The 15,056-nt window shown below is 37.7% G+C and overlaps 2 protein-coding genes across 3 annotated transcripts in view; both read left to right on the forward strand.

Moving 5' to 3' along the window:
• The window catches only part of FOXK1 (forkhead box K1), a 45,327-nt gene extending 40,997 nt beyond the window's left edge, over positions 1-4,330 (forward strand). The window contains exon 10 of the mRNA XM_072418880.1: positions 770-4,330. The gene's annotated coding sequence lies outside the window, so the exon portion shown is untranslated. The remainder of the gene's footprint in view (positions 1-769) is intronic.
• Positions 4,331-5,152: 822 nt separating this feature from the next.
• MRPL28 (mitochondrial ribosomal protein L28) overlaps positions 5,153-15,056 on the forward strand; it is a 14,593-nt gene continuing 4,689 nt past the window's right edge. The window contains exons 1-4 of one of the 2 annotated variants that reach the window (XM_072418883.1): positions 5,153-5,515; positions 13,078-13,376; positions 14,288-14,440; positions 14,682-14,816. In XM_072418883.1, coding sequence (XP_072274984.1) covers positions 13,089-13,376; positions 14,288-14,440; positions 14,682-14,816 — 576 coding nt within the window. In that variant the 5' untranslated portion in view covers positions 5,153-5,515; positions 13,078-13,088. Of the gene's footprint in view, positions 5,516-10,054; positions 10,751-13,077; positions 13,377-14,287; positions 14,441-14,681; positions 14,817-15,056 lie in introns of those variants that run through there. The other variant, XM_072418882.1, reaches the window with a different exon arrangement.

The raw sequence follows: 15,056 nt of genomic DNA on the forward strand, positions 1-15,056 counted from the left end.
GTACTGCTCCACAACCACCTATCCCAATACCTAAAAAGCTGAACGAGGGCAGCATGACTTTGGCAAATGTATAAAGTAAATTTGTGATTGACCTAGCTTATTTATATATCAGCATACATATAATTATCATGGAATCTCCCCTCTTAGTTTTTACAGATATAAGCTTTAGGAGTCTTGGTTTTGTCTTCACTGACCTAGAACAACCATACAGCTAATGAAATGTAAAATGTCCGAACTCCTATCCTGCCTCCTTAGTCAGTGACTCATTGAGCCTGATTTATCAAAGCTCACCAAGGCTGGAGAGGATACACTTTCATCGGTAAAGCTGGGTGATCCAGCAAACCTGGGATAGATTTCTTAAATGTAATTTGCTATTAGTTAGCAAATAGTTTCAATCTTTAACCAGATCCATCCCAGGTTTGCTGGATCACCCAGCTTCACCGATGAAAGTGTATCCTCTCCAGCCTTGGTGAGCTTTAATAAATCAGGCCCGTTATGTAATTTAATTAGATCAAGATAACAATTGAACATAAAATTAGCATAGAAAATTCCTATAGTTCTGCTATGCACATCTTTGTTTATTGACTTGCCAGGAAGGAAAGGAGGCATACCATTAATTTCATACCTAGCTGGGTATAGTTTTTGCTTTGTTTGGCTTATAGAACATTAATTGACCATTGCAACATATTAAACATTACATAAAAACAGTAACACTTTCACATAATAAAGTTTTCTGTTTCTGTCATTTCTAAAATGTCTTTTTTTGCAGGTTGTCAACCACAGAAGCTGACTACTAAATAATGAAGTAACGTTTTCCTGATGGATATATAAAGATTGCATCGCCAACTACAACATGAAGATGATATAAAGCAAAAGTGCCACGTTTTCAAATATGCTGTACAAATAGGGCAACTTCTGCAAGACACATTCACATGTCATGCAGGAATATTTTACATCTTACTTTATGCAGTATCCAAAGTTTAACAGGAAACTGCTTGTATGATCACTCGTTTTAAATGGAGCGAGTTGTACAAGGAAGAATCAACTCTCAGGAGTGATGAACTCCTTGGGGAAAAAAACAGTTCTGCAGTGGGATGTACAAACTAGTAGCAGCTCTTCTCTATGTACTGTTGGCATATGCTGTTTGCTAGTCTTGTTTTATACATCATGAAAGAGACGTGAATTAAATAAATGCTAGGCCTATCTGATCATTTCAATCTGTAAAGCAGTGCCCCACAGTGTTTTTAATTAATTAATTACTTTTGTAAAACTTGGAATTTCTTGGTAATTTTCTCAACCAATGAGTTCTGTTTCATTTATAAAGCTATTAGATTTTTGTAAAGACCCCAAATGGCTTAATTACAATTGGCTATTTTAAATAGCCATACAAAATAAGCAAAAGCGAATTTATGATGATTCACAAAATGCTTGTGTTTAACATTTACTTTGCACTATCTTAAAGCCAGAGTTGGTGCATGTTTGTAAAATGGGTGGAAAATGCTGATTCCTTTATAGTATATATTTAGGAATGCATTTCCATCACTTATGTTTTGATGGTATGTCTCATGAAAATTGAGATCTGTGGGGTTTGTGGTAAATCATGCTTGATTTGCAGTCAACCATATTTCATTAAACCGTATTAAATTTACAAAGTTAGTTTATCAGCTTTAAAGGAACACTCCACTTATGTCTAAACTCCACTTATGTCTAAAAGAAAAAAAAATCTGCATAGTGCATAAAACTGATGTGCAAGTCATATTGCAATTATTAAAAATTACCATTCTGTTTAAAACTGCAGCTGATGTAATTTTTTTTAAGCTGTCAAAAAATTAAATGCAATTATTATTATTGTTATTTATATAGCGCCGTCATATTACACAGCGCTGTACAAAGTCCATAGTCATGTCACTAGCTGTCCCTCAAAGGGGCACACAATCTAATGTCCCTACCATAGTCATATGATGTTAATACAGTCTAAGGACAATTTTGGGGTGAAGCCAGTTTATCTAACTGCATGTTTTTGGAATGCAATATGGCAGTATGAAGGCAGAGTACTGCTGCTTTACAGAATGCCTACAGAAATGATTTTCCTAGAAGTCTGGAGTAACTAACATTTTAGCATTTCCTACAAAAAGAATTGAATTTTTGTCTAAGGATTTGGATCCTGCAGCATTTCATATTCCATAACACGGAGATTTTGTTTTTTTTTTACATCATTTTGGTTAGTTAGGCTGCCAGATTTTACCAGTGAGGCAAACCTAAGATTAACAACCTAAACCTGGGGTTTTGGGGTACACTGGTGGAGCTAAAACCATTTCTCATTTCTGCAGCATTCCATAATCAAACACAGATTTGCTCAGATGGCAATGCATTAGTGAATACAGACCTTCCTATTCAGAAAATAGTCTGGGATGAAAATGTATACCTGTCCAGCCAAGTTTGCTAAAAACTTTCAATGTACTTAAATCACCCAGAGTTGTTTTTTTTCAACATAAGTGGAGTTTTACTTTCAATGTGTTCTACTAGACATCATGAGTTGGTATTACCATGGCTGGAGTACCAGCACCATCTTGATTCTGACAGATATAGGCTCCTTCTATTGCTTTCTTTGCTGCTGAGAAACTGGTAAAGAGGTGTTCGCAAAATAATATGAAGTAAATACAAGACGTGATAGTCTTCTATATCTCTATTTTGGTTTTTGTTGTCAGAATGGCTGTATCCTATTATAAAATCACTGTGTCAACTAAATGAGTGGATTTGTAGATGTTCTTATTTTTAAAAAAAATACATGTAATGTGGTGACAATATTTTAACTATATTTACTATTAAAGAAATTTAGTTATTTTAAAACTATGTGGACCGGATTGCAAAAATACTCCATAATCCTGCAGTTTACTTGCTACACTGTGACATTCAGTCATTCTGAAATTAAAAACCTCAAACCTATTGGGCCTGATTTATTAAAACTCTCCAAGGCTAGAGAGGATACACTTTCAGCAGTAAAGCTGGATGATTCAGCAAACCTGGAAAGGATTTCTTAAACATATTTTGCTATTTGTTAGCAAAGGTTTAAATCCTGAACCAGATCCATTCCAGGTTTGCTGGATTATCCAGCTTCACTGATGAAAGTGTTCCCTCTCCAGCCTTGGAGAGCTTTAATAAATCAGGCCCATAGATTCTGTCGCCATCCTAATAAATTGTAGGTAAAAGCATGTATATTTTGCTTACTTGCAGTGTTTTTCCTTTTGTAACATTTATCTCTTTGCAATATGCCTTGGAACTTGCTTGAAAAATTAAGTCCTAGTACAGCAGTCCCCAACCGGTGGTCCGTGGCTCTGGCCAGTGCACCCTCCAGCAGGGTCAGAAGAAGGACCCCGCTGGCGCACCAGTCAGAGCCACAGACCACGTCCCCGTACCAGTCCCAGGGACGGGGAAGTGGGCGGGTGGTGTCCCCAAACACAACCCACCCAGTGACATCACTGTGGGAGAGGTTTCTCCCCCTTTGAGTGACACCCGGCTCCCCGTGCATGCGCGATCGGTAATTTTAGTGGCCTGCGGGACCAAAAAGGTTCATGACCACTGGTCTAGTATAGCCCCCTTCTTTACATTGTAGCTTTTTTTTCTATTCTCTGAAAGTGTCCAATTATTTTCTGTGCTTTTCCTCCTCCCCTTTACTTCCTACATAACCTTTATGTAGCTACAGGGGAAAAAGGGAACACAAAGATTATAGAGCAGTGTTTGTCAACCAGGGCTTCCCAGAGGTTTCTAGGAATTCATTGAGCAATGAGAAGTTTGTGTATCTCAGGTCAGTTTCACTGATACCAATGAACTTTTTGGCTATCCATAAGGGTGGCATTCTTCCCAATGACCAGCAATATAACAGGCATTCTTCCCATTGATTACCACACTAATGTACTGAGACTTATAAATATAGGTATTATAGTAGGGGTTTCCTGAAGACCTAAAAGTTATTTCAAGGGGACCCCCAAATGTCAGGAAACACTGGTTTTTCAGTGTTATTTGACAGTTCTGAATCTGCTGGAGCCACTGATATCACATCCAATATGCCAGTACCCAGCAGCAGTCTCTGGCTGGTATACACAAGGGAGGCTTTTACAGGTAAATAATATGCATGCAATACATTCATTGCACATATAAACTTATAGGAGAAGTTTTGTCAAAATAAATGACCTGGGGGTAGAGCTCAATGGGTTTCCAAAGAAAGTGGAGACCCAGTGGAGGTCTGGTACCTATTAGAAATGTTTTAATGTATTTGTCATCAAGTGAGTGGGGAGCATTTTGTCTTATTTGTTATAAAGAATTGGTAAAAGTTGTTGTGCGTGACTTTTTTTTAACATTTCACTTTATATTAGGTAACAGTGTAGCAACACCTAAACCCCATTGTATTTAACAACTCTTAGGACACTAAGGGCTCTATTTATAAATTATTCCCCCTGTCTATTAGCTCTAGACTTGTTCATAGTTTTCGTTTATACAAATAGCAATTTGGCCTGATTTATTAAAGCTCTCCAAGGCTGGAGAGGATACACTTTCATCAGTAAAGCTGGGTGATCCAGCAAACCTGGAATGGATTTGGTCCATGATTCAAAACAATTGCTAACAAATAGCAAGTTACCTTTTATAAATCCATTCTAGGTTTGCTGGATCACCACCTTTACTGATGAAAGTGTATCCTCTTCAGGCTTGGAGAGCTTTAATAAATCAGAACCATTGTGTTAATAGGAACTGAAAAGTGTAGAGAGATTTGAACACCTGTCAGCAAATTTCAGGGAAATCATTTATGAATTGAACGCCAGGATGCTAATTTATGATTACGGCTACTGCACTTTAAGAAGGTTTTCGTATGTTAAATTTCAAAAAGATATTGGCATGATGAGTGATCTGGATATTTATGGCCATGTGGATACTTGTTCACATCTATGGTGTGTCTGATGGCAGTAGAAAAAAAAAAAGGTTTTTTAAGAAAATGCAAAAATAATGGCCGATTGTCAACTATAAACAGGGAAAAATGGAATCCAGGATCTGCATATATTTGTTGAAACCATAAAGTTTTTATGACTTTTATGAACAGTAGAGGTTTGAGACTCCCAGGTATCATTGTTTTGCTTTATATTGGATATAATCATGGAATCCTTCATCTTCATACTTAAAATACTCTAACCATTTTTTTTTCAACGACAACCTATTTGCTGTTCCAAATCCTTTGCATCTGATGGGCTTTTGGAGCAGTTTTTGTCATCACAAATAAATGGGTTGTCCCATATCATAGCTCTGAGAAAAACTGACCAGCTCTGAGCGCTTGAGCTGAATAAAAGATCTGATAGGTGGGGATACTTTTACACGTTTCACAAAAGGTGTTGTAATTGAATGTTTTGTGTATAATACTTTACCTTTTTGTCCTTATTCTAGTGTTTTAAAACCTTTCTTACTGCCAAAATCCAGTGGCCTTCAAGCTGAATGGATTTTTTGGATGTATAATATGAAGTGTGGAAATGTACGATATTTTTTTTACTATTTTGTGCAGCAATTTAAAGCAAACCTGCAGATTATGAAGTATCACTTCTGGTATATATAAGATGCCTTTTATATTCATATGTGTTGAGCGACAGTTCCTAGAAAACTCTTAAACATGCACAGCTTCTGTGGTCAGAACCTGACTTTTTTCTTGCAGTTCTTCACGGTTGTCACATCACTATAATAGACAGCTTTGTTGACCAATAATGAAACACAAGACCAGGCACTTTACTAAGGAAATGAGTTTATATTTGCATATCAGAATGCCCTTGGATTGTGCCCATGTAGGAAAGCTATGTTGGCATGCAGGATGTTGGTGGTGCCTTCTGTTTGGTAGCAGTAATGCTTTGGATACTTTTATTTCTGTTAGTATCTGAACTCGTCATTTTCCGAAATGTGGATAGAAAAGAATATGATTAAAGTCATTATATCTTTTTGTTATTGCGGTTTGTGTCCCTGCTGTTCTTATCTTTGCTGTTCGTCTAATTTTTATTGCTATTAGGACAGAATGTGATTGGAAATTCAAATTGTTACTGTCATTGCATCAGGAGGGGAGGTTAAAAAATTTCAGTAAGGGCACCTGTTCCTAGGACAAGTGTGTAAGAGGTTGAAGAAACTAACTTTCATTTTGTATTCTCTCTTTAATACAGGAAGCAAAAGAAAAAGCTCCCTGATGAAACAGATTGCAAAAGTTCCCCAAAAAGTTTTTTTCGGGGGGATATTGCAAGGAAAGGTTAAAAATCCTCGTTAGATTTTACTGTTAAGATCAGAGAACAGTAAATAGCTGACAGAGCATCTAGCCGTCCTTTACTAAAATGAGGGAAAAAAAACATTTTAACTATTGTCTTTGTTTAATTTGAATGACATTCCCTCCACTTTCTGCCGTGGGAACTAATTCTTCCTCCAGCCAAAACAAAAAAGGGGCTTTAGCTATATTTTGAAGCATGCTTTATACATGGTGAACATACCTGAAATAAATATTTATAGATTTGCATGTATACATTTTTCCCATTAATTTGTCTCTCTAATCGCTATCCCTATGCATTGCACATTATAACTAAGATTTATTTTGCCACCTAGTGGCCAAATATTAGCACCATAGTCACAGTAATCATTATTATAAATATTATTAATAAACAGTATTATTATAGCACCTACATATTACGCAGCACTGTACATTAAATAGGGGTTGCAAATAACAGACCGATACACAGGAGGAGAAGAGAACCCTATGCTTACAATCTAGGAGTAAAGCTGTCTCTTCTAACAATAAAACTGCCAAACCTAGGTTGAATTGACAGGTGAATAATTTATAAATACACCCCTTCATATTCACTCAAACTGTACTCCATAAAAATCAATGTGGGAGAGAAGGATAGATTGGAAACTATCACACCCTATATATTGAAAAAATGATTTGTCATGTCTATCCCTGAATAGAGTACACAAAAGAAATGAAGAAGAGAAAAGTTTCATATGTTATCAATATGTATTCACTGTATATTATAAGATTGATAATATAACCTACTTACAATACAAATCATTTAATATGCCTTCAAACCCTAGCTTTTCTATCTATTTCCTATAACATACAGTGAATACATATTGATAACATATGAAATGTTGGCTTTTCTCGTCTTCATTTCTGTAGTATCCTTCATAGAAAACAGTTGAGTTTAGTTACCAAGTAACTTGCCATCACCTAATGATTTGCTGGATTACAATATTAGATAGTAGATTTCCTGCGAATTGTATTTCCAGAATTTTTTTTTTTGTTTATATTTTCCTGCAAATACAGAACTTTGTTGCCATAAAAATGTATTTGATCTAATTGTGTAATTTCAGGGTTAAATACTTGTAACTAGACTGCTGAATAAAAGCTGCTTTGTGATGGGTTACAACAGAAGTGGTACATATTTTGGAAATAATAAACCTGGCCAAACAAGTTACAGGGTAGTGGAGAATGTACTGTGTGTAGCCAACCTTATAGTGGAATATTTTGACACTGCTTTTATGTTACATTAACTTTTTAGGTTACATACCTTTACTGTAGGATGTAAGATCAGCTATTTCATTCACCTATTTCAAGGTTTGGGAAGATGAGACCGATTTGCACGTTTGCAAATGCACGTTCATATACTAAGCCCAATTAGGCAATACTTGTTTCATTTGCCTTTTTGAATTTTCGTATGGCGTTGATTTACATTAGTGCTGCACACAATCCGTACAAGCTTTATTACAAAATTATGAAAGACAGATCTTCCAATCTCCAATAGGGAAAAAAGGGGGTTTAGTTATCCCTGATTTATCACCAGAAATATAGGGTGAAAGTGTGAATAAAGTCAGCCAATAAGTTTTAACTATAAACATGCAGTGACAAAGGTTTAGGAAGAACTCTAACCTCACTTGATACCATCTTTCCCACCGTTCCTTTTCTGCTGCATCTCTTTGTAGTTCTATTTATTGGCCTCTATTTCACCTTAGAATCAAATTCATCTCCTGTGCTTTGCCTTCAAATCCCTCCACAGTTCTTGTCCCACTTACCTTTCTGACCTGGTAAAAAAATACCCCCCTAGCCGCTCTCTTCTCCTCCAATGACCTCCTAATGACTTCCTCACTCATCACACGCACGGCTCCAAGACTTTTCTAGAGCTGCCCCGACTCTGGAATGGTCTTCCTCGTCCTATGCAGCTTGTGCCTACTTTCTGCTCATTTAAAAGAGCCTTTAAAACCCATCTTTTCCAACTTGCCTACCCGTCTTCTTCTGTCTCCTAAGCCCTCACTTCTTCCCACCATTCCATATCCCCCCTCCTATTGTGTGTTACTTCAATCACCTCCTGGAGTGTAAGCTCTTTGGGGCAGGGTCCTCGCTTCCTCCTGTGTCACTGTCTGTATCTGTCACTTGCAACTCTTATTTAATGTAATATGCGTAATATTTTAGCGCTAAATAAATCCTGTTTATTAATATTAATATTAATCTCATCTATTTCTGCATGTGGTGTTTGTTGGAAAACGACTTTTCTCCCCTTCGCCTCAGAATTGTTTGCCTCCACCTTGTACACTTCATGCTTTTAGATGCCCATTCTCCCACACGACCCAATGATTGATTTGGACTGTTTTTGGCAAGCCCTCTGTGCTTTCAGAGATGTTGCAGAAGGCCGCTGTCTCATAGGTGATGTACAACATTTTATATCGCCAGTTTCATCTTACTACAGAGGCCACCCTACTGCACACTGAATGCTACCAAGAACCCAGAAACGGCAGCTCACATTCTGTGCTGCAAACCATTGTCAGGGGCAGAACTAGTATTGGTGGCAGCATTACCATTATCCACAACAACCCCTATTCCCACACCCGGGATCGGTGCTAGTTTTATTTCTCACTTCACTGAATAGGAATTACAAACACATTATTTTGTATTTTCACTTTACTAAAAAATATTGTGGTCGGGGAAAACCAGTTATATATTTGAATATTTGCAAAAAAACATATGACGCAATATCATGGTAGCTAAATAATATATCCAAAGCCATCCAGAAGCCTATAAATTATTTCTTACATTCCCTCTCATTATTTCCATACAAAGAAGCATGGACTGCTGAACTTTATACTTATGGTTCAGTAAAAAGCGGTCACATCTTTGGCCTCTGTAGGGAGACATACTACTTAAAGTGGATCAGGCAGGTGATGTCCCTTTTACAGTAAAACATACTTACCTGTCTGCTAGCTATCTTCTGCATGGACAGCTCAGCGTGTGATGTAGTTTTGGCATTCCCCGGGATACAAGCACTGAATGAAATCTCACGTACATGTGGAGGTGCATCATCCCGGACCTGTGAATGAAGACTGGGAAACCAGGAAAAGGAACAGAATATAGCGATGGCCATGACAGATCAGGTTCAGGGGAGTGTTCTTTTTTTCCAAAAATAAATTTTATTGGAATTACAAGGTAAACATGGCATTAGGCCAGATAGGACAGAATAAACAATTCATGAAATAAATAGAAAATGATAAAGAGATACAACATAACTAAAAAAATATATCTGGTGAATTTATTGTGTGGGAGGAAAAGGCCAAACCGAAGGAGACCAATACATGGGAAGACAAGGGGTGGCCTAGTTTAAGGAAAAGGGGAAAGGATGCAAAAGAGAAGAGGGGGGGATGAAAGGTATATTGAAGAGAAGATAGAAAATACAGGGTCATTAAAGAATCAGAAGAGTGTTGTGTTTAGGAAGCTAAGGGTATTTTATCTGGATGTTGCTTGTCTTCCTGGATAATATTATAGGATAATAAAGCTACCAATATATATATATATATGGGACGATCAGCGGGACCAGGTAAGAAGCCGGCCGGCATCTTGTGGTCCGCCGGCCGGCATCTTACCGGACCCGCTGGTATAGGAGACGGCACCCGACGCTGGAGAGGGAGCTCGACGATCGACGGAGGACGACGCTGGAACACGAACACGACGCTGGATGAGCACAGGGGGACCAGGTAAGTGGGGATTTTAATGTAGGGAAAATCTCGGGGTTAACCAAAACAGCAACTTTTTTTAGCCCGTACCAAGGTCGGGCTTAACGGTTGGGAGGTTAATACAAGTATCTATGTACATGTAACTCATCAGATTGTAAGCTCTTCTGGTTGGGGGTCTTCTCCTCCTCCTGTGTCACTGTATGTGTCTGTCAATTGCAACCCCTATTTATTGTACAGTGCTGTGTAATACATTGGCGCTATATAAAGCCTGTATTAAAATAATAATCATAATAATAATCATAATAATAATATTAGTGTACTCTATGTATGTGATACAATGTACAGAACCTGCCATTATACTGCATCCCGGCAGAGGGCGCTGTACAGGGAGTAATACACAGAGCTTTCATACAATCCAGCACGGAGGAGCGCAGCTACATGTAGTCCTGGCTACCATTCATAATATATCAAGTGATAACAATAAATTCGTCTTTACGCTGCACAGCGCCCTCTGCCGGAATGCCGCATCATATCACCATATAAAGTTGTTCGGTCAGCAGCAGACTTCCGTATAAACATCGCCGCCATTGTATTGCGTCATAGCAGCGCGACAAGCGGAAGTCAGTCACATGGCCTGCCCCGGGTCACCTTACTAGTATAATACGGTGCCCGGTCTGTGCATGGTACATTGACTGAAGCCAGACGTGTGTGTGACTTCTATCAGTGTTACAGCATTCCCAATGTGAGTACCGAGCAGCTGCTATCACTTGTTATATACTTCACATGCCATAATAATATTATACATATAAGAGACATTAAATATATTTCCTGCAGCAACAGCCTGAGATAATAAAACATTACCAGGAATTACATATTGTAGATTGTAAGCTCTTCGGGGCAGGGTCCCCCTCCTCCTCCTGTGGCACTGTCTGTATCTGTCATTTGTAACCCCTATTTACTGTACATTGCTGTGTAATATGTTGGTGCTATATAAATCCTGTTTATTATTATTAATAATAATAATAACCCCTATTTACTGTACAGCGCTGCGTAATATGTTGGCACTATATAAATCCTGTTTGATAATAAAAATAATATTAACCCCCATTTATTGTACAGCGCTGCATAATATGTTGTGCTATATAAATCCTGTTTAATAATAATAATAATAATAATACCTATTTATTGTACAGTGCTGTGTAATATGTTGGCACTATATAAATACTGTTTAATAGTAATAATAATAATAATGATGATAACCTCTAATGTAGAGTGCTGCATTATATGTTGGCGCTAAATAAATACTGTTTATTATTTTTAATAATAATAATAATAACCCCTATTTACTGTACAGCGCTGTGTAATATGTTGGCACTATATAAATCCTGTTTGATAATAAAAATAATATTAACCCCTATTTATTGTACAGTGCTGTATAATATGTTGGTGCTCTATAAATCCTGTTTATTATTAATAATAATAATGATGATAACCTCTATTTAATGTAGAGCGCTGCGTTAAATGTTGACGCTATATAAATACTTTTTATTAACCTCCTTGCAGTTAAGCCCGACCTTCGCTCGGGCAAAAAAAAACTGCAAGGATGGTTAAGCCCGAGATTTTGTACATACTGTAGGTTTGTTCTTAAGTTGAATTTGTATGTAAGTTGGAATAGGTACACTATTTTAATAAATGCAATTAGGACAGATGTTTGTCTCAACATAATATTAGGCAGCGTGGTGTCAGTTATTGTATAAAATTATCACTGTGAGTCACAAACAAAGCAAAAAAAAGTCTTTATGGAGCCTAGACATTCATTAACTTATGGAGGAAGCTGTGCTTTGATATGCAAAAGAAACAACTGCAGAGATTGTCTTGCTGAATAAAGAGTTACAAGAGGCGGCCCCCCGCCCCCCTATCAAGCCTCTTTCCTGCACACAAGCGAGCAGGGAAGCCCCATTCATATCTAGAAATCGTTTGTATGTTGGATGTTCTTAACCTGGGGACTACCTGTAGTACTCCATTCCCTGATCCCATGGGTTGTGCTTAATATGTGCTGACGTGCACTAAACACATCCATTGACGTGCGATATTTGTTTTTGTTATGTCATTACTATCATTATTACACAGTATTAATATAGCACCAACATATTATTCAGCGCTGTACAAAGTCCATAGTCATGTCCCTAGCTGTGCCTCAAAGGAGCTCACAATCTAATGTCCCTACCATAGTTATATGTCATTAATACAGTCCAAGGACAAATTTGGGCGGAAGCCATTTAATTGCATGTTTTTGGAATGTAATATGGCAGTATGAAGGCAGAATACTGTTGGTGTACAGAATGGCCCCTCAAATGTTTATCCTCGTAATCTGTCCTGGTCGAGATTCTGGGACCCAGCACTGCAAAGGCCAGAGTGCTCACCTCTGAGTCATCATGCTGCCCCTTGATTTGAATTTTTTTTCTTCTTAGGATCGGAGCTGGATCTTTTTAAAATCTTTCAATGTGTTCAAATTCCTTTAACGCAGAACTAACCCCAAAAATTAAAAACTTACACCAAGGCAGAACCTTTATTGTAGAAGGCACAGGTGATAAATAACCTTACCTGTCAGATCACATTTTTTTTTAAATTGCGTTCACCTTTCATTACTATGGTGCAGTGCCTCTATTCCTGATCCTCTTCCTGCAGTCCAGTCTTCAGCCATCTGGATTGGCCGAGCTGGACCTAACTCCTCAGCAGCCACAGGGGAAGCCAGGATGCGCTGAGTATCCCAGTATCCTATGCCGACCTGTGCAAAAAGTATTTCTCGTATTACCATGTCAGGCTGTCTTTGTAATTTTCTTGGGCCTAGTGTCCAGTAAAAAAACTTCTACTCTAAGGAAACCCACACAAACACTGGGAGAACCTGCAAACTCCATGCAGATAGTGTCCTGGTCGAGATTCAAACCCGAGACCTAGTGCTGCAAAGACCCGGAGTGCTAACCACTGAGCCATGTCTTAATTATGACAGTTCTACTTTTAGCTTGTGAATATTGTTTCTTTACTGTATATGTTATCTTGTATTTTTAGTTTATCACGTGATGCCACTACATAAATACCCACCCGCCATCTGGAAGTCCCTTAAATTAAAGGAAGGTATTTATTCACGGCTGCCTGCTCATTATCTGAAATCCCTGAATGATACAGAGAAGCCCACTCCAGTTCATTGGAAACCACACGGACTTAAATATAAGATAAATCCAAAAACAGGACTACGAGAGCGTGTTGCTGATGTTCCAATACTTCCATACTTTCCTCCAGAAGCCAATAGTGGACTTTGGGGTGGAGAAGGCTGGATCACTGGTTATCGTTATGCCAATAATGACAAGGTAAACTTTTCAAATCTGTGACTGATAAACAATTGTGTGTTAATGTTAATATAAATGAAATGTGACATTTTATTGATTTTGACATTAGCAGAATGCTTTTCGGATCATTAAAATTTATTTAAAGCAGAATTAAAATTAAAACAAAAAAAACACACTTCACCTTTAATCCCACAGACCTGCCTGGAGGTTTCTCCGTTTGGGTACCATGTTGTCCCGCTATCAGTCTTCAGCTCGGCGCAGAGGAAGCGCCGGGTGTCGACGTCTTCTTCTGGGTTCTTCTTCCTACATCACTGCACAGGCGCAAGATCGGGTGATGTAGATGGGGGAAAAAAGATTGCCAATCTCACTGTGCATGTGTGAGATCAGCAATTTTTTCTTCCATTAACGGAAGGAATCCTTCTGCACATGCCCAAGATTAAGGCATGCGCAGAGGGAGCAGCCAAGAGCCTGCGGGGATGTGTGATGTAGGTATCCCAGGAGGCTTTGCACTCCTTGCAAGTCCTTGTAAGTTTCTGTTCATCTTCTACTGAAATCTATAAAACCCTTTCAACCAATGAAATGATGAAGGAGAGGTGTTTGTTAATTTAAGAGCTCAGCCTAGGGCTTCTACTTGGAGAAGGCTAATTGGTAAATTACTTCAATGCAGTGTTTGTATTCTATGTGCATACAATAGACAGTATTTCCTTAATGGATTGTAGTGTTTTTGTATATTTCTTTTAGATCTGTAAATATGAAATTAAACATATAAGATCTAGGTTTCTTTTCATGTGTTTTGTAAACTGTTTTCTTTTAAATGTCAGTTTAAAACATATAAACTTTACACCAATATATTTTCTATATAAGAAATGTAATTCACATTCACAGAATGGCAACATAAAGTAATGATTTTTCATGTGATTTTTACTTTATAGCTCTCAACCAGACTAAGGGTTGTATGGAAGCCTCAGCTCTTCGATCGTCAGCTGTACAGTGAATTACTGGACAAAACTTTTTCAATAAAGGTCACAATGAGAACTTTGGATCTCATTGATGCTGCTTATGGATTTGATTTTTATATCCTAAAGGTAAGATAATATGCATGTGTGTTTATATTGTTCAGTAGCTCATATAGAAAATGTAATACGTGTAAGTGTGCACAAACTTCTTGTTGAAAAAAGGTTCCACGTACTCCTTAATATTGTGATAATCACATATCAATCACCCATGTGCATGACTTTATGTAGACAATGCGTATTTACATTACAATTTAAAAGTTAGTTTATTTAGAAGTTCCTAATTGGTGAATAAAACTTTTATTATGTTTAGACTCCACAGAGAGATTTATGCTCTATGTTCGGAATGGATCTAAAAAGAGCGATGCTAATTCGTCTTGCTACAAAAGACTCTAATCTTCACCCGAATGATGAAGCTAAAAGACAACAGATTTATAACAAGTACAAGGTTTGTCATTTATTATATTTTTTTTCCCTTTGGGATGTATGTTATCCTTATAATTCATATAGGGCTCGATTTATAAAGCGGGCAATAAGACATTCCCTTGTGGGAATCAATTACTGCAATTGAAACACATGGACCTTGAAGATTTCCCTGTTTAACCTCCTGAGCAGGAACCCTGAGTGTGGCTCGGGGTAAAAAAGAAAAACAGCTGAAAGCGGTAACCCCGAAAGAGGTAGCCACACT

Source organism: Pyxicephalus adspersus, chromosome 7, assembly GCF_032062135.1.
Source record: "Pyxicephalus adspersus chromosome 7, UCB_Pads_2.0, whole genome shotgun sequence".
NCBI lineage: Eukaryota > Metazoa > Chordata > Amphibia > Anura > Pyxicephalidae > Pyxicephalus > Pyxicephalus adspersus.